Here is a 20,164-nt window from a genome sequence, read left to right on the forward strand (position 1 = left end):
GCCTATCACAGCCAAAGAATGGGACACAAAACATCTGAAAGGGAGAATAGGTGTTGGAGTAAGTGCTAGTTTTTCATGCAGTTGGGCTAGAGTGGGGCAAGTGTTTCTTTCAACAACAGCTTGAAAATATAAGTAGCCAGAGGTAACAGGGAGGACACAAAAAGGTAGTCACAGGAAGGAGAGGGGGAAAGAAAAGCATTCCTGCTCTTACCCCCTGCCAAGGCTGGAGCTGGTCAGTCCATAGGAGTGATTGCTATCACCATTTGCAATGGCAGAAGAGACAGACATTGAGGAATAAGAATTTACTGATGATGCTGAAGTACTAGTAAAATTTCTGCTAGTTGCAGTGCTTGATCTGGGAGAAAGGAAAGAAGCAGAAACAATGCCACCAGTTTTTGCAAACCCCAGACTCTGGCACTCTGAAATAAAGGTCATTTCTGATTGAGAATTTACAATCTTAACCTGTTAGTATCTGCATTTCCAAAACACTAGTCTGGAACACGGGGTCAATCTAGGGCATCACAAGTGAGAGGCAGAAACAATAAGCCAATCATACGCAAGAAGAGGCCCCAGATGGCATAAGCCAGGACGTTTGGACTGAGTGGGTAGCAGGCTCTAAACAGCCTGGTGCACTAAGAAATTAAACCCTCTAAAAATAATAAAACCTTTTCCCTAAATAAACAACAGACTACCAAACAAAACACCTCTCTTTAAAACTTACTCTAACTATGCAGGTAAGAAACAAACCGCAGACTAAGAAAGGCGGGCACTACCTAACTTGGGCCAAGTACAGCATGTAAAACTACATGCTTTGTGGCTAAGTGGTGTATGCAGGAACCCAACACAAGCAGTTTGTAGCACTCAGAGCCCAGCTGCATCATCTTGAGGTTAGAGCGGGTGAACTGGAGGAGCAGAGAGACAGAACTACTTATATGGGGTAGTCAGTAGGCGGATGGTAAGCCAAATCTGGACCACCAGATGCTTGTGAATGGACAAAGATATCCTTTTATTAACTTGATGATGATCATTATTGTTCTTGTTTTTGTATTATTTTCTCGGAGTCTAGACCTGGACCAAAAAATATGGACCTTGACAAATAATTTATTACCAGGGTGGATAAAAATCAACGACTCAAAAAAAAATCAAATTTAAATAAAAATATCAAAGATAGTTTTAATTAAGATACATTATAGCTCAAAGATATCTCATTATGGAATAGGAATTATAAATTCTAATTCTATAGTATGAGAATATATTTATGTAATGTTTAAGAAAAGTTTGGTAAAATGAGTTCCGATAGTTCATGGATTAGGGACCCAATCTTATGGGGTTCCAGGGGCTTCTGTATAGATTATTTAGGTTAATCTTTCTATCTAAACAATGGGACCCAGTGCTCAGTCTAGACAATACCATCAGAGAAGCTTAGTTTTGCAGTTCTCAAACTGTGGATTTGTGTCTCAAGAGATAACATGCTTGTTAACAGCAAAATTGTTTTTAGATAAATAAATAAATAAAGGTGAGAAATAACAAACCTCAACCCTATTGTCCCTCTGCAAATCTGTGTACATACCTCTCTAAAAGTGCAACGTTTCAAAAAGTTCAGTGAATAGAAGATTGTTGGGGCTGGAATAGATCTAGACAAGGAGAAAAAGTCTGGAGATAAATGTGAGGAGGAGGGGGACAGGCAGCAGAAACAAAAGTGAGCAGCATATTCCAAAAGTCTGGAGGTCTTTCTGAGTGTAGCCTTCATTGATTTGAGTTCTATCATACCATTCTCTCACTAGAAGGGAAAACCTATAATGGCAGCAGGCTGTAACAGAGACCCAGTTTGGGAATATTTTAATGAAGTTCCTCTACCTGTGAGTAAGACAGGCATGCGTGCTAAATACAAAAAGTGCAACAAAGAAATGCAAGGCCTGCTTGCCCAAATGAAACAACATTGTGAGAAATGTTCCTTCTCAGGAGGAAGCTGCACTGAAGACGATGTAAGGAACATGTCTAAATATGCAGGATCTTCATGTTAGTAAACTTTACTTCATAATTCTTTCTTAAGGACTGCCTGTCTTCTTTCTGGACTATTCTTGAATTCTCATGTTTGAGCAAAAAATATAATTGCTACTCTATGGTACTATCATTTTAGATGCAGTTGTGATAAAAAATAAATAGCTGAAATAGGCAGATCTTCCTTTTACAATGTGAGCAGTACGGTAATAATAATTAAATAACTGCATTGACTTATTTGGTTTAGGAGACTTCATCTTCAACATACAGGATTCTGAAAGCCTATCACCATCATTTTCTATAGTTTCAGAGTTATCTGCCAATGATAATGTTTCAGTCACATCATGTATGTCACAGAGCCACAGGTATATTACCTGTAGCAAAAAAAAACGAAAAAAAACCTCCACCATCCAGAAACAACTATAGATCAATTTGTGATAAGAACCAGTAGATTACAAAGAGAGGTACCATATATACTAGTTCATAAGCCCAATATTTTTGGTAAAAAGTGACACATCAAAGAGCCAGGGGTTGCCTTATAAACGGGTCTACACCAAAATTTGATGATTTTATAAATCACTGAACATCTAATACATTGTCGTTTTGTCTACCTGGAGCATTTGCAGGCAAGGAGCCCCTCAGGTCCCTGTGGCTGCAGTTCGCTGTTCCCAGCCAATGGGAGCTGCAGGAAGTTACATTATTTTTAAAAGAAAAACCTTGCCTAAAAACATGAAATTTCCCGCTGGCGCCATCGTACATGCACGCAAAAAGGGATGGATGGATGTAAGTGCCATTACTGAATGGCTGGGAAAAGTGTGGAATAAGAGACCAGGAGCACTTTTCAAGAAACCTGCTATGCTTGTTTGGGACATGTTCAGGGCACACAAGACGGATGAGGTGAAAAATGTGGCCAAAAATAGGAAAACTACTTTGGCTGTAATACCTGGAGGCTTAACTTCAGTTCTACAACCGCTTGATGTCTGCCTGAACAAACACTTTCAGGACAGGCTACGCAAAATATGGTCTGAATGGATGTGCTCAGGCATGGCGAAGTTGACAAAAGGCAGCAATCTTATGAAGCCCAAAATCAATCTGGTCACCCAGTGGGTCAAGGACGTGTGGGTGTCCATTCCCTCGGATAGAAAAATCATTTAGGAAATGCTGTATCAGCAATGTACTCGATGGGTCAGATGATGCCATATTTTATGATGAGACAACAGAGGTTGATGATGAGAAGGAATCTGAGTCTGAAGACAATACTGCTGACATCTACGATGTCAATGCAGGTGCAGCTGTGACTGAAGCAGAGTTTAATGAACCGTTTGGTGAATCAGAGACTGATTCAGACTTTGAAGGATTTTAAGACTTTTTAAAGTCTCATATTATTCTAAGTTACTTGTTTTAAATATCCATTTACTGACTTTAAATATTGACTGTAATTTTGAAGGTGAATATATATTTGTTCAGTTATTATAACAACAACAGGTTTTAAGTTAGATTACATTAAAATAATTCTAGCACAACTTCTGTGTGTTTCTTGTGATGACAGCTTTTAAAATATAGCAGGGATCAGAAAACTCTGGCTCCTGGCCCATTAGGGTAAGCCACTGGTGGGTCGGATATTTCGTTTATTTGGCAGCAGGCACGGAGCTCCTCAGCTCTCAGTGTCCACGGTTTGCCATTCCCAGCCAATTGGAGCTGCGGGAAGTGGCCACTTCCTGCAGCTCCCATTGGATGAGAATGGCAAACCGTGGACCATGGGAGCAGAGGGGCTCCGTACCTGTGAACGCTTCAAGTAAACAAAATGTCCAGGCCTGCTAGCGGCTTAGCCTAATGGCCAGGACCCAAAGTTTTCCAACCCCTGAAATATAGAGTCGGCTTATGAAAGGGTCATACAGTTTTTGCTATTTTTACCTAACCATCTTCGGGGGTCAGCTTACAAATGAACAGGCTAATGAACAAGTATATATAGAAATTAATGAAAAAATAGCCCCGTTTGTTTACACAACAAACTCTCTTTTCTGTATGACTGAGAACCCACACTTCATTAACGTGGTTCAGTCATTAAGACCAGGATACAGGCCACCCAACGGAGCAAATGTCGCAGGGAAATTGCTGAATAAAGTGTATGAAAAAGAAATTAAGCAGTGTGCAACAGGTCTAGAGGGTGAAATTGTTAACCTGAGTCTTGATGGGTGGAGCAATATCCACAATGATCCTGTTGTATGTGCTTGTGTGACAACAGAAGAATAGAATGTCTTCCTTACAAAAACAATTGATACATCAGAAAATGCACACACAGCAGAATACTTCCAATATGCAGCAGTAAAAGCTATCACAAACTGTGGGAAAAAATTCAAATGCCTAACTCTCCCAAAAGACATGCGATGGAACTCAGTAATGGACTGTTTTGACCTTTATATCAAGAACTGGCCTAATCTGATGACAGTGCCATCTATTTTTTCATGATTTTGTTCACAAATTGTCACAGCCAAAGTTCTCAACAGAATTGTTGAACACATGCTGAGTACCCTGAAACCTATTTCTGGAGCCTTGAACAAAATGCAGGGAAATAGCTGTTTTATTCCTGATGCTGTTGAAATTTGGAAGGAACTGAGTAAGATCTTAAAAAGAAAAATAGGCAATGACAGAGTTAAATTACAAGCAGTAATAAAACAAATGAGACAAGCACTTTCACCAGCTCATTTTCTTGTAAATATTCTCAATACTCGGTACTACGGTCAAACCCTAACTGTTAAAGAAGAGGAGTTGGCTATGACATGGACATCCAGCAATCGTCCCTCCATAATGCCAACTATAAAACTTCAGAGCTAAGGATGAACCATTCAAGATATATGTTTGCTGATGATGTTTTAAAGAAAGTCACAGCAGTGAACTGGTGGAAGTCACTTAAGCACTTGGATTCAGAGACTGTTGAAGTGATAATCTCACTTTAACAGCAGTAGCTTCTGCCGGCGTAGAAAGAATATTTTCCTCCTTTAGACTAATTCATTCCAAATTGAGAAATCGTTTGGCACCTGAAAAAGCAGGAAACTTTTTTTGTTTTCCATATTATGAACAAACAGGAAAATGAAGGTGAAGATGACTGAGTTAGCCGCAGAAGCCAATATTTTAAGTTTCTCATGTTGACCTGGTGACAGTCAACTTAATTTTTGTGGGTGTTTTTTTTCTTAAATATTTCATTTAATTATTTTAGTTAAAAATAATTTTAACAAAAACAAACCTGATTTTAAAAAACGTGAATGTTTAACTAAATTCAAAAATTCATATGCTTGTTTTGTTAAAATATTATGTTTGCTGTCTAAGAAAAAAAAATCCAGAATACATAACATTGTTGCTTTAGTTAAATAAAACAATTTAAATGTCTGGTGATTTTCTCTGCATGGCAAGAAAATCCTCCAAATAGTAATGATTAACCTGTTGAATTGGAGATAGTTAACCTCCCAATGACTTCATAAATATCTGCTTCAATTACCTTTGCTAAATGAAATAACCAATCATTCATTTTCTGATATAGCTGTAAAACTGATCTGAAAAAACTTCAAAATAAATCACTTAAAATGTTTAAAATGAAATGAAACCTACATCTAAACATAAGAACGGCCGTACTGGGTCAGACAAAAGATCCATCTAGCCCAGTATCTGTCTATCAACAGTGGCCAATGCCAGGTGCGCCAGAGGGAGTGAAGCTAACAGGCAATGATCAAGTGATCTCTCTCCTGCCATCCATCTCCATCCTCTGATGAACAGAGGCTAGGGACACCATTCTTTACCCTTCCTGGCTAATAGCCATTTATGGACTTAGCTACCATGATTTTATCCAATTCCCTTTTAAACATTGTTATTGTCCCAGCCTTCACAACCTCCTCAGGTAAGGAGTTCCACAAGTTCACTGTGCGCTGTGTGAAGAACTTCCTTTTATTTGTTTTAAACCTGCTACCTATTAATTTCGTTTGGTGACCCCTAGTTCTTATATTATGGGAATAAGTAAATAACTTTCCTTATCCACTTTCTCCACATCACTCATGATTTTATATACCTCCATGAGTTTATATACCTATCATATCTCCCCTTAGTCTCCTCTTTTCCAAGCTGAAGAGGCCTAGCCTCTTTAATTTTCCCTCGTATGGGACCCTCTCTAAACCCCTAATCATTTTTGTTGCCCTTTTCTGAACCTTTTCTAGTGCTAGAATATCTTTTTTGAGGTGAGGAGACCACATCTGTACACAGTATTTGAGATGTGGGCGTACTATGGATTTATATAAAGGCAATAATATATTCTCAGTCTTATTCTCTATCCCCTTTTTAATGATTCCTAACATCCTGTTTGCTTTTTTGACCACCTCTGCGCACTGCGTGGACATCTTCAGAGAACTATCCACGATGACGCCAAGATCTTTTTCCTGATTAGTTGTAACTAAATTAGCCCCCATCATATTGTATGTATAGTTGGGGTTATTTTTTCCAATGTGCATTACTTTACATTTATCTACATTAAATTTCATTTGCCATTTTGTTGCCCAATCACTTAGTTTTGGGAGATCTTTTTGAAGTTCTTCACAATCTGCTTTGGTCGTAACTATCTTGAGTAGTTTAGTATCATCTGCAAACTTTGCCACCTCACTGTTTACCCCTTTTTCCAGATCATTTATGAATAAATTGAATAGGATTGGTCCTAGGACTAACCCCTGGGGAACACTACTAGTTACCCCTCTCCATTCTGAGAATTTACCATTAATTCCTACCCTTTGTTCCCTGTCTTTTAACCAGTTCTCAATCCACGAAAAGACCTTCCCTTTTATCCCATGACAGCTTAATTTACGTAAGAGCCTTTGGTGAGGGACCTTGTCAAAGGCTTTCTGGAAATCTAAGTACACTATGTGGACAAGGAGGATCCAGTGGACATGTTTCTTGACCCCTTCCAAGAACTCTAATAGATTAGTAAGACATGATTTCCCTTTACAGAAGCCATGCTGACTATTGCTCAACAGTTTATGTTTTTCTCTGTGTCTAACAATTTTATTCTTAACTATTGCTTCGACTAATTTGCCCGGTACCGACGTTAGACTTACCGGTCTTTAATTGCCGGGATCACCTCTACAGCCCTTTTTAAATATTGGCGTTACATTAGCTAACTTCCAGTTACTGGGTACCGAAGCCGATTTAAAGGACAGGTTACAAACCTTAGTTAGTAGTTCCGCAACTTCACATCTGAGTTCTTTCAGAACTCTTGGGTGAATGCCATCTGGTCCCGGTGACTTGTTAATGTTGAGTTTATCAATTAATTCCAAAACCACCTCTAGTGACACTTCAATCTGTGACAGTTCCTCAGATTTGTCACCTACAAAAGCCGGCTCAGGTTTCGGAATTTCCCTAACATCCTCAGCCGTGAAGACTGAAGCAAAGAATCCATTTAGTTTCTCCGCAATGACTTGATCATCTTTAAGTGCTCCTTTTGTATTTTGATCGTCATGGGGCCCCACTGGTTGTTTAGCAGGCTTCCTGCTTCTGATGTACTTAAACATTTTATTACCACCTTTGGAGTTTTTGGCTAGCCATTCTTCAGACTCCTCTTTAGCTTTTCTTATTACACTCTTGCACTTAAGCTGGCAGTGTTTGTGCTCCTTTCTATTTGCCTCATTAGGATTTGGCTATAACTAAACGTTTTTATTCATTTTTTTTTTACTTTTCAATTCACCAAAGAATTCTGAAAAACATTTTCAGCTGAATATGAAATTTTAATTTATTTTCAAAACTGTCAGCAAACCAAAAAAATCCCATTATTTGTCCAGCTCTAGCAAATAGGACTGTGAACCTGACACTATAACTTGTCTGCTTGGTGCAAAAGGTGGCAGATATTATGAGACACTGAGATGGACTTCCGGTGAGTGCTGAAGAGGAGTCTGTGGTTTATGGTACATGTTGGTATCACTGATGTAAGGACATGTAAAAGAAAAGTCTTGGAAGTGAGATTTAGACTGCTAGATAGAAGACTTTGTCCCAAGGTCTCCAAGGCAGCTTCCTCTGAAATGCTTCCAGTTCCATACAGAGGTCCAGAAGACAGATGGAACTGCAGAGTCTCAATACATAGTTGAGAAGATGATGCAAAGAAGAGAAGATTAAGTTTATTGGACACCATGGAACATCTGGGTGAGGTGGAACCTATACAGAGGAGATGGACTCCACCTAAATTGGAATGGGACCAGGCTGCTGGAATATAAAACACCACATTGGAGGAACATTTAAACTGAACGCTGGAAGGGCCTGAGCAGCACATAAGTCAAAAGCCCATTATGATGTTGAACATACAATGGTATTTGTAAATCCAATAAAGGGTAGGGTGCAAACTGCAACTGAAATAGAGCAGTGACAGGATAAGACCATAGAGGCAAATTCTGCAAAAAACAGGGTGCCAGATCAAGGAGTTAAATAAAACAGGCATCTAGTCAAGAACAAGTGTCTATATACTGTGAGCAGCAAAGAATCCTGTGGCACCTTGCTTTTACAGATCCAGACTAACACGGCTACCCTCTGATACTTATATACTGTGACAGACCCAGGCCAGTGTGGTACAGGAGTCTGGTAGAGGGCAAATATACTAGTCACTGGCTAAGTAGTTTTCTGTTCCCTGAGTGACGAGAGCAAGGGCTGCACAGGAGTAATCAGGAACCTGCTAGAACCAATTACGGCAGACAGGCTGATTATAACACCTGCAGCCAATCAAGGCAGGCTAATCAGGGTACCTGGGTTTAAAAAAGAGCTCACTCCAGTCAGGGAGGGAGGAGCTAGAGGAGAGGAAGTGCGTGTGAGGAGCTGGGACCAAGAGGCACAAGGAGCTGAGAGTGAGAGGGTGTGCTGCTGGAGGACTAAGGAGTACAAGCGTTATCAGACATCAGGAGGAAGGTCCTGTGGTGAGGATAAAGAAGGTGTTTGAAGGAGGCAATGGTTAAGTAGCCCAGGGAGTTGTAGCTGTCTTGCAGCTGTTACAAGAGGCACTATAGACAGCTGCAGTCCACAGGGCCCTGTGCTGGAATCCGGAGTAGAGGGTGGGCCCGGTTTCCCCCTAAACCTCCCAACTCCTCATCAGACACAGGAGGAGTTGATCCAGACCGTGGGGAAGATCACTGAGGTGAGCAAATCTGCCAATAAGCGCAGGACCCACCAAGGTAGAGGAGGAACTTTGTCACAATACATATGCAAGAAGTTTAAAAGCAAATATCAGAGACCTAGAACACCTACCATGGACAAGGACCTTGATAAACAGACATTACAGAAACATGGTGGAATGAAAAAAAACAAAGGTATTCTGAAATACTTGCTTACAAACTGTACAGAAAAAGACAGAAGGCTGAACAGGTGGGGAAGGAGCACTGGATGTTAGGGATTCCATAGAATCTAGTGAGATAAAAATTCTGACTGAAGACCATCACACAGCTGAATCTATATGAATACAAATCCCAAGCTTTCAAAATAGAAATATATTACTGAAGCTATACTACTGGCCTCTGGATCAATAAAGAAACCCAATGCACAATGCTGAGGAAGATCAATGAGGAAACAAGATCCCACAAAACTAGAATTGTGGGCATTAACTATCTACTGTACATAGAAACTGGTCAAACAGCACAACAGGATCAAATTTAGAGAAAATTTCAAGACTTCATATATCCATAGACCCCAAAACCAGAAGGGACCTTTAGTGATCATATAGGAGGTCAGACTAGATAACAGAGATCATAGAACTTCTTCCAAAAATTCCTCCAGCATAAACTTTTAACAATTGCTTCTTGGAGCAGCTAGTTCTACAGCACACAAGGGAAGAAGTTTCTTCTGACTGTGTCTTAAGTAACACAGAGGAACCAATTCAAGAAGTGACAGCAGCTGAGTCACTAAGTAACAGTAACCACAATATAACTAGGTTCAACATCCAAGGAGTAGGTGGTATACCAAAAAGTGATGCAGTGACACTGTTCTTTAGAAAAGAAGATTTCAGTAAAATGAAGCGGTTAGTCAAAAAGTGCTCAAAGCTGAAATAAAAAAGTAAAATGTGGCTTGGATGCTACTAAAAAGACCCCAGAAGACAAGAGTACTGTTGTGCAAAAAAGGAAGTAGGAAGGCAAGGAGTAAACCATTGCAGCTAAATGGCAAAGGTTAAGAGGCTATTCAAGCTAAACAGAAATCCGTCTACATTTGGAAATATAACCTTTATGAAGACAATAAATTATAGCAGTCGTTAAGTTCCTGTTTATGTAAGAGGGAAAATAGAAGGATCAAAATAAAGTTCAAAAAGCAAATGACTAAAGGTATAAAAACCAAGAGATACTTTAAGAAGATCAGAAGCAGGATGCCTAGAAACAATCACTTAGTCCATTGCATCACCAAGAGTTAAAGGCAGCCATCAAGGAAGTAAGGATGTTTCCAAGAAGCTAAATAATTCCTTTCCATCAGTCTTAACCACTGAGAATTGGGAAGATTCCTCCCAAGACCTGCTCTTTCCTGATTTCAAAGATGAGATGCTGTCAGAGGTAGAGAAACAGATATAAACAGGTGTAAAGCAAAATGATAATTTAAAATGCAGTAAGTCACAAGACCCAGGTGGTACATCCAAGAGTTCTGAAGGAACTGAAGTATGAAGTAAACAAACTGCTAACAAAAACCTGTCATCTCTCATTAAAAACAGCTACTGCTCCAGAGGATTGGAAGACAGCAAATGTAGTCACATTCTAAAAAAGTTAAAAGGTGTGATCTGTACAATTATAGACCCATAAGCCTTCCATCTGCACCTGAAAAATTGGTTATATTGATAATTAAACAGAAGAACAACACATCTAGAAGTTCATGATTCAACAGTGTCTACTGAGCAAGGATTCTGCAAAGGAAAAATCATGGCTGACCTAATCTCTTTGAATTCTTTGAGTGCGTAAGGTAAAGCAGCAGCAGCATATAAAAGAGAGCCATCTGATGTAATTTATGTTCCAAAAGGCCTTCAACAAGGTCTCACACAATAGACTACTAAAGAATCTAAACCATCATAGGGCAAGAGGCAAAAATAGTGTCTTGGATCAAAAAGGAGATAGGACAGAAATTTAAAAAGGAGGAGCAACAGGTCAATTTTCATCATGGCAAAAGATGAATGGTGCAGGCCTCAGGGTAACGTACTGGAATCCGTGTTATTTAATATATTTATCAATGATCTGGAAAGGGCAGTGAACAGTGGGGTAACAAAATCTGCACATGACACAAAGTTATTTAGGTTAGTCAGAGCTAGAGAGGACTGCAAGGAACTTCAGAGAGATCTAAACAAGCTAAAGAAATAGGCAGCATGATGGTAAATTAAATTTGAAGTCAATAGATGCAAAGTAAGGCACATTGGAAAAATTAAAACTAACCTTACATTTATGGGGTTCTGAATTAACTGCATCAACCCAAGAAATGGCACCTATGCATTGAGGTGTTTACAGTTGGTCCAACTTCCCCTCTTTCCTGTGAGTGCTCGACCCCCCCACTCTGCCCCTTCCATGAGGCCCCCCTGCCCTGCTTCTTCCCACCCCTTCCCTGCCCCCATTCCAACCCCTTCCCCAAAGTCCCCACCCCAACTCCACCCCCTTCCTGTCAATATTCCAACTCCCTCCCCAAATCCCTGACCCTCCTCATCCCTTGAGCACACCACGTTCCTGCCTCCCCTCTCCCCGCCCCCCGGAGCATGCTAACACCACCAAACAGCTGTTTGGCAGCGGCCGGGTGGGAAGCGCTTGGAGGTAGACGGAGGAGAGAGGATGTGGCATGCTCGGGCGGGAAGTGGGGGAGAAGGAGGTGGGATGGGAGGGAGGGGAGCTTGGCTGCCGGTGGGTTCAAAGCACCCACTAATTTTTCTCTGTGGGTGCTCCAGCCCTGGAGCACTCATGGAGTTGGCGCCTATGCCTCATTGATGACCTCTGTTCAATATCAATGTGCTTCTGTGGTCAAAAAAGCTAACAGCATGTTAGGACACATAAGAAATGGGGTGGAGAATACTCAAAACATTATGATGCCTTTGCATAAATCTATGGTGCAACCTCACCTGGAATACTGTCCGTGTGCAGTTCTGGTCACCCCATATCAAAAAAATATTAAAGATTGGAAGGGGGTTCAGAGAAGAGTAAAAAGAATGAACAAAAACTCTGGAAAAATCCTCATATGAAAAAACTAGGATTTGTACATTAGAAAGGAGACAAATAAGAAAGAACATCATAAAAGTATACAAAATAATGAATGTCAGAGAGAAGGGTCGTTCATGAGAGCCTACCTGTCTCATCATACAAGAATAAGGGGATGGTCAAATTAAAAGGCCAGAAGGTAAAACCAATAAAAGGAAACACTTTCACAGAATGTGCAATTAAGCTGTGGAACTCTCTGCCACAGGAAGTCATTGAGGTCAAGAAAGTAAGGTTCAAAAAGACACTGACATTTATATGGATATCAAGACTGTCCAGAGATACCATAATTAATGGACAACAATTTAGAAGGGATATAAAATCTTGCCCTCCAGGGCTTAAGACAATCTTTAATATTAGAGATCAGGACCTTTGTGGAGGGGGAAGAGAGAGAGAGAGAGAGAGAGAGAAATTATTCCACAAACGCCTATTTCTGGGTTCATACAGCCTTTCTGGTCACTGCAGAACACAGGACACTGGACTAGATCAAGCGCTGGTCTGATCCAGTCAGGCAATTCCTAAGCTCCATACTGCAGTTAAGTAATTTTTTTTTTCTTTTTTAAACACAAAGGGCCACCACATTTCACCCTTTTTCCCCTTATTCCCATGGCATTCAAGAATAAAAGTAAATGTTAAAAGGAAGAGTCAAAGAAATTAAATACAAAATTGATTAGTGAAAAGCACCCAACTCAATACTGTTAACAGAAGGAAAGAAATACCAACTCTGGCTAAAGGTTTATAACCTTTGACACCTCAAACTAGAACCATAATTCTAAAATTACAAAGAAAACATTATTTGCAACTTCAGAACATATGGAAAATGTCAGGGCAGGTCATTCCAGAAAGGGGTACTGAGACTACAGAAACATTTACAAGTACACGCCTATTTCTATGACCTTGAAAAGTCTGGAACATTATGGTCTAGCATCCCATCCACATACAAGAAGGTAGTGGAGTTTTACTGAGGAACAACTCTTCTCCAAACCCTACACAGCTGCAGAGGTGTGTTGATCCAGTAATTACTGGGGAAAGTGCATAGACAGGAACAGCTGGAAGCTCTGTAGATCTCTTCTATAAAAGCTTCCAGTCCTAGCCGAGAAAGGTGCTGCTGAAGAGAGTGCACTCTTAATTCTCAGGACTCCCTAAAACAAGCTTTTAGTCCGCCTATCAGAACAGCCCGAGAAGCACTGGATTCCTTCCTGTGCTCACTGCACATGGTTACACACTATTTTTTCCATAGGATCCCTGCTTCATTCAGCACATGAGGGGACAGTGTTCAGCGGAGGAGGTAGATATTCGGTGTTTCTTTTGACCTTTTTCATTTAACGTATGGTTGTGGCTGGGAGTGAGTATAAAAGAAAATCTAAAATAGGAGCCAACACATTAGGTTCAGAAGTGACTGGATGCCCCTTATTGCCAAGAGACTTCTGCTAAACACAACAAAACTTGAGGGTAGCATGGGGACTGGGACTTGGGAGACCTGGGTTCTATTCCTGGCTCTGCTTTTAAACTGCTGAGTGACCTTGGGCAAATCACTTCCCCTCCCTGTGCCTCTCTTTCCCCATGTGTAAAGAGAGGCCTGAAACATGCTTTAAGATCTAGGGATGAAAAGAGCTAAGGAAGGAGCTATGTATCATCACCGACAGCAGCTACGTATGATCCAGCCCTGGAACTGAATACAGCAATATTTTCTTCCTCATGAGCTTTTTGATGGTGCTTATCACCCCGGTATGCAAGCCCCTAAACATTAATTCTCAGAACAATCCTGGGAGAGGAGATTCCCTTATCGCATTTCACACATGGGGAAACTGAGGGGTTGTCTACACTACAGCGCAGGGTCGATGTAAGATACGCGACTTCAGCTACATGAATAGCATAGCTGAAGTCGACATACTTAGAGCTACTTACCGCTGTGTCTTCACTGCAGTAAGTTGACAGCTGATGCGCTCCCATCGACTCCGCTTGTGCTTCTCGTTCTGGTGGAATACCGGAGTCCATGGGAGAGTGCTCAGCGGTCGATTTATCGTGTCTACACTAGACACGATAAATCGACCCCCGCTGGATCGATTGCCGCCTGCCAATCCAGCAGGTAGCGTAGACAAACCCTTTGACATAGAAAGTGCAACTTGCCTGAAGCCACACAGTGAATCAGTGGCAGAGCCAGGGTTAGAATTTGGGAGTCAGACGGTCCCAGCCCTGTGGTTCCTCCTCCAGAACACACTAACTTAATGGCACAAATGCTGAGCATTCACGGCACCCCATGACTTCAGCTACAGTTGAGAGTGCTTCACACTCCTGGAAAATCAGGCCCCCAGTGTCTCCTCTTGAACTGAGAAAATGTGGCTGCCTACCAAAATGTTGATTTAAGTGATCTGCTTAGCATCATATAGAATTCTGTGGCAGAGGCAGGAACAGAACTGAGGGCTTGTCTACATCAGAAAGTTGCAGCGCTGGTGAGGGAGTTACAGCGCTGCAACTTTGAAGGTGTACACATCTGCAGGGCATCACCAGCGCTGCAACTCCCTGTTTGCAGCGCTGGCCGTACTCCCGTTTTGTCTCGGGTGTAGAGGATCCAGCGCTGGTGATCCAGCGCTGGTAATCCAATGTAGACACTTACCAGCGCTTTTCTTGACCTCCGTGGAAGGAGGAAGCCTCTGGTAATCAAGCTGGTCTCCTTTCCCGGTTTGCTCTCTCGTTCCCGGAACCCCGAGCAAGCAGGTCTCCTTCCCTGCGGTTTGCAGGGTGGCTCCAGGAACGCGAGAGCAAACCGCGGCGAAGCTGGTCTCCTTTCCCGGTTTGCTCTCTCGTTCCCGGAACCCCAAGCAAGCAGGTCTCCTTCCCTGCGGTTTGCAGGGTGGCTCCGGGAACGCGAGAGCAAACCGCGGCGAAGCTGGTCTCCTTTCCCGGTTTGCTCTCTCGTTCCTGGAACCCCGAGCAAGCAGGTCTCCTTCCCTGCGGTTTGCTGGGTGGCTCCGGGAACGCGAGAGCAAACCGCGGCGAAGCTGGTCTCCTTTCCCGGTTTGCTCTCTCGTTCCCGGAACCCCGAGCAAGCAGGTCTCCTTCCCTGCGGTTTGCAGGGTGGTTCGGGGAACACGAGAGCAAACCGCGGCGAAGCTGGTCTCCTTTCCCGGTTTGCTCTCTCGTTCCCGGAACCCCGAGCAAGCAGGTCTCCTTCCCTGCGGTTTGCAGGGTGGCTCGGGGAACGCGAGAGCAAACCGCGGCGAAGCTGGTCTCCTTTCCCGGTTTGCTCTCTCGTTCCCGGAACCCCGAGCAAGCAGGTCTCCTTCCCTGCGGTTTGCAGGGGGGTTCGGGGAACGCGAGAGCAAACCGCGGCGAAGCTGGTCTCCTTTCCCGGTTTGCTCTCGCGTTCCCGGAACCCCCTTTGAAGCCGCCCAACAGCGCTGCAGTGTGGCCACATCTAACACCACTTGCAGCGCTGGTTGCTGTAAGTGTGGCCACTCTGCAGCGCTGGCCCTATACAGCTGTACTAATACAGCTGTAACAACCAGCGCTGCAAAATTTTAGATGTAGACATGGCCTGAGTTCCCCTGTGTAATATTCACCTGCCTTAATCACAAGACCATCTTTCTCTTCCTCCAGTTCCTTGTCTCTCCAGACCTTCAACTTCTGCTAATCAAAAAGCAGTCCTACAGACAACAGCCTCCTTCGCTATACAACTGTTCAGTTCCCTGAGCTCCATCTGTCTTTTATATACCAACTGAAGCACTGGTCCAGTAGAAAAGAAAATATGATCATGTAATGAAAGATTATATCATAACGCATACACACAAGGAGACAGAACTAAAATTTCCCTGCATCCTTAGTTCTGGCATTTCTTAACTTTCAGTGTGTTCAATTTTGCAATGAGAAATATTTGGGGGGGGGGGGCCGGGAAGGGAGATGTAATTTCCTACTTTTTTAAAATAGAAAAAAGGGGGAAAAAATCTGTTCTATAAATTCTATTATGTGCACCGTCCCTCCATCCATCAGATTATGAGCAGGATTTGAACCCCTCCTCTCTGCAGGATATGCAGACCTGGGCCAAGAAGTTTATTATTAGGGCTCTTGGTTAACTGCAGTTAACTCACACGACCAACTCAAAAAAATTAAATCGTCATTAATCACAGTTTTAATCACACTGTTAAACAGACTACCAACTGAAATTTATTAAATATTTTTGGATGTTTTTCTACATTTTCAAATATATTGATTTTAGGGCTGTCAATTAACTGCTGATTAAGGCACAGCACAATTAACATGTTAATTTTTTTTAACGCATGTTAATCACAGCAGGGCAGCATAGGCTGCTCCAGAGAAGCTACCTCAGGTCAGGAGCAGTAACACAAGCCGCCACTGGAAGGCAGATGGAAAGAGAAGAGGCTTTTAAGTAAGTAAAAACAGGACTGTCAGGGGCTCACCTGAGCCAGCCCGCCCCTTGCATGGTGCTCCAGCTGCCTTCCCCATGCTCCCTGCTACTCCCGGAGTGCCGCACTGCCCATGCTGGGATCTCCCCACATACCCTGTGCTGCCTGGGGCTGACACACACACACACACACACACACACACACTGAGCTCAGGGCTGACCCCTACCCCTGAACTCAATGTCTCCCGCAGCTGGGGCTCAGCCTCCCCCCTAAGCTCTGCACTGCCCACGGTGGGGTCTCTCCCTACACCCGGCCCTGTGCCATCCACAGTTGGGGCTGGGGCTAACCCCCACTGCCCACAGCTGGGGATGGGGATGGCCCCCCCTTCATGCCACCCACAGCTGGGGCTGAGCCCCATGCCACCCAGAGCGCCGTCCACAGCTGGGGCTAGGGCTGACCCCCATCCCTGAGCCTCATGTCGCTCACAGTTGGGGCTGGGCTGACATCACCACCCCGATCTCGGGGGCTGACACACACACCACTCCCCAGAGCTCCATGCCACCTGGGGCTGACCTCCACTCCTGAGTTCCACGCCACATGCAGCTTGGGCTGAACCCCCACACCCAGCTAAGTGCCTCCCCTGGCTGAGGCTTATCCCGCCCCCAGCTCTGCGCCATCTAGGGGTCAGCTCTGAAGCCAGCATTGCCTGCCAGCAGAAAATTTCTCCACTTTCCTGCTGGCAGGTAGTGCTGTCTTCAGCTGAGCCCCAGGCAGCAGCTGCCTCTCGCTGCTTTGCCCTGTTGCTGGGACAAATGCCCATGGTGAAAAAATAGGGACAGCCAGGACAGAGGTGAAAAGGGGGACTGTCCTGGCCAAAACAGCTTGTACCTTCTTGTGCCCGGCTGGCCGCTCAGTCCCAGGACCAACCCACCTGCGTCATGCCCCATTGCCCCTAGCCAGCTACTCACGCCAGCAGTACCCCATAGAGAATATGGCCTGACAAGCTCAGTTTCCCCACACCAGCTTCTCCTCCCCTGCAGTATGAGTCCCTGAGGTAAAATCCACCCTCCCTTGCAAACAAGGGCTTCCTCAGCTGAAGGGAGTCCACCTAGCTCAGTAAAAGGAGGCAAGCCCAGTACCAGAAACCACCCTTCCACAAGCAGCAGCAAGACACCTCCCTCACCCTCCTCCTGCACAACTTATTGCTTGCTGCTCCTTGTTGTCACCCCTAGTCCTCCCAGACCTTCCTCCTGCACAAGTCATTGCTTACTTCCCCCCTCCCCTGTCCTCCCCCAACACTGAATGCAGATTTCTAAGATGAAACTCTCTTTGGACAGAAGGTGAACCTAGTGAGCTCAGAAACCCACCCCTACAGAAGCAGCATTCACCTTCCTGCTGCACAACACACCCCTCTCATCCTCAGAGTACTGAGATTAAAAAAATCTTAGCCCTTCAATAAACCAACACTCCTCTAAAGGACACATACAAAATAGTACACAGAAGGCTAACCAAGCAGCAGCAGGCAAAAAAAAAGTCTCCTGCACAATTCACTCTCCTACTGAATGTTAATCCTAAGGTAAAAACCTTTCAATATCCATGGCAAGGACTCTTTCAAACAGGACACAAATATATTGATTATGTAGAAGAATCTATTGAATTTTCCAGACATTGACATAGTTCTACTGTGCTTTCATGATCTGGAGTGATTAAATATCAGAAAACGGTAATGGAGCAAAGCAGTAACAATTCAGGTCTTTTGAATGGAAAGTTTATACTTTAAATACTTCCAGATGGTTCTTTGGCTAAAAAGACTTATCGGTAGCTATTGCAAGGCTGAGTTCCAATACCACAGGAGCACTTCAAGTCTGCAGTACCACCTAAGTTCTAAGCATGCTTTTGCCTCCGGATCTTGTGCTACAGATAACCTACCGTCAGCAAATGAATCCAGCCAGCCAGGATAGAGTACAATTACAGAGTTTTAGGATCAGTTCAAGCCCATGGATCAAACAAAGTACAAACACCTTAACCAATGCTATTGCTAAATGGATAGCTATGGACTGCAGACCACTCAACATTGTAAATGACAGATGTCTCTCAGATATTATTCAAACTGCATCTTCCAATCAGTCACACACCTTGCCCCCCTGAGGAAACATTGCATCACGAATAAATGACCTATATGACAACGAGAAGACTACAAAGTTGGAGCTTCTGAAAAACGCACTGGCTGTTGCTTTGACTGGTAATCATTGGACAGCCTTGAGCAATCAGCTATCTTGGTGTCACCGCATACATTATTGATGAAGCATGGACACTGTAGTTGTCTGTTGTAACAATAACTCATACTGAAGAGAGACATGCTGAAGCATGTGCAGAGCGTTTCATGGATGTGGCGAAAGAATGGAATATTCAAGAAAAGGTAACAACAATTGGTACTAACAGTGCACATAACATGGTAGCAACAGCCAGTCACTTGCCTTTTGAACACATGACATGCATTGCTCACAGTCTGCAGCGATCCATTACAGTAGCGCTCAGTGAGGGTGGTTTTGAAAACCTACTAGCAAAACATAGAAAACTTGTGGGCCATTTCGATCACAGTCCAGCTAACAATACAGAGCTAGGAATAACACAAGCTGCAAATAGACAGAAACAAGAACCTCTCGTACAAGATATTTCAACCAGATGGAACTCCAGGTTGGCTATGATTCAGCGCCTGCTTTGCAATAAAGCCATTATCACATCAACATTAGCTCTTCAAAAGCACTATCAGTGTCGACAGATAAGGATTTTGAAAAACTGCAAAAGCTAGAAACACTACTTGAGCGCTGCAAGTTTGTGACTGAACTCCTTGGGGGAGGAATTGTATATCTCCTGCCCTGTGGTTTTACCCACATTCTGCCATACATTCCACATTATGACAGTCTTTGATGACAACCCAGCATATGTTGTTCCATTTAAGAATGACACTGAACTGGGAGAAGTGGTAGATACGCGGGAGTAGTGGTCCCCAACCTTTTTGTGGCCAGTAGCACATTCATATTTTCAGGAAAGTGTGGTGGGCGCTAACAATTTTTCAAGGCTTATTTTGTATTTGTACATTAAATATGAAAATCATATTTAATATACATAATATATGAATCCATAATATAGAAAGAGTAATTTTACATGTAAAAAGGTATTAAATTATTCTGCAATTACTCTTTCACCTTACCATGTGAATTTGCTCTTTTTTATCGACCTGTAAGAAAAATTAAGGAGGAGATTTTACAAAATAAACAACAATTTTCATCTTATTTTTTAAAAGTTAAACATTGTTGAACTGCTGGTCCAAATATATTTTATTTATTATTCTTACTGTAATACAGAATGAAGCCTGCAGCCCCGGAGTTCTCTGTCCCCAGCAGGCCTGGGGCTGCAGCTTCTCTCCTCTGCTGGCCACTAGGCGGGCACACATAAATGCCCCAGCGGGCACCAAGGTGCCCGTGGGCACCGCGTTGGGGACCACTGTGCTGGAGGGTAGGGATAGGATACAGAGGGACCTAGATAAATTAGAGGACTGGGCCAAAAGAAACCTGATGAGGT

At 43.1% G+C, this 20,164-nt stretch overlaps 1 protein-coding gene across 6 annotated transcripts in view; it reads right to left on the bottom strand.

The window, feature by feature from the left end:
- USP4 (ubiquitin specific peptidase 4) overlaps positions 1 to 20,164 on the bottom strand; it is a 124,074-nt gene that overhangs the window by 72,955 nt on the left and 30,955 nt on the right. For 5 of the 6 annotated variants that reach the window (XM_030571277.1, XM_030571278.1, XM_030571281.1 and 2 more), the window contains exon 7: positions 212 to 355. The exons of the other annotated variant lie outside the window; for it this stretch is intronic. In XM_030571277.1, coding sequence (XP_030427137.1) covers positions 212 to 355 — 144 coding nt within the window. The remainder of the gene's footprint in view (positions 1 to 211; positions 356 to 20,164) is intronic. 6 annotated transcript variants of the gene reach the window in all.

Source organism: Gopherus evgoodei, chromosome 7 (assembly GCF_007399415.2).
Source record: "Gopherus evgoodei ecotype Sinaloan lineage chromosome 7, rGopEvg1_v1.p, whole genome shotgun sequence".
In the NCBI taxonomy this organism is placed as follows: Eukaryota; Metazoa; Chordata; order Testudines; family Testudinidae; genus Gopherus; species Gopherus evgoodei.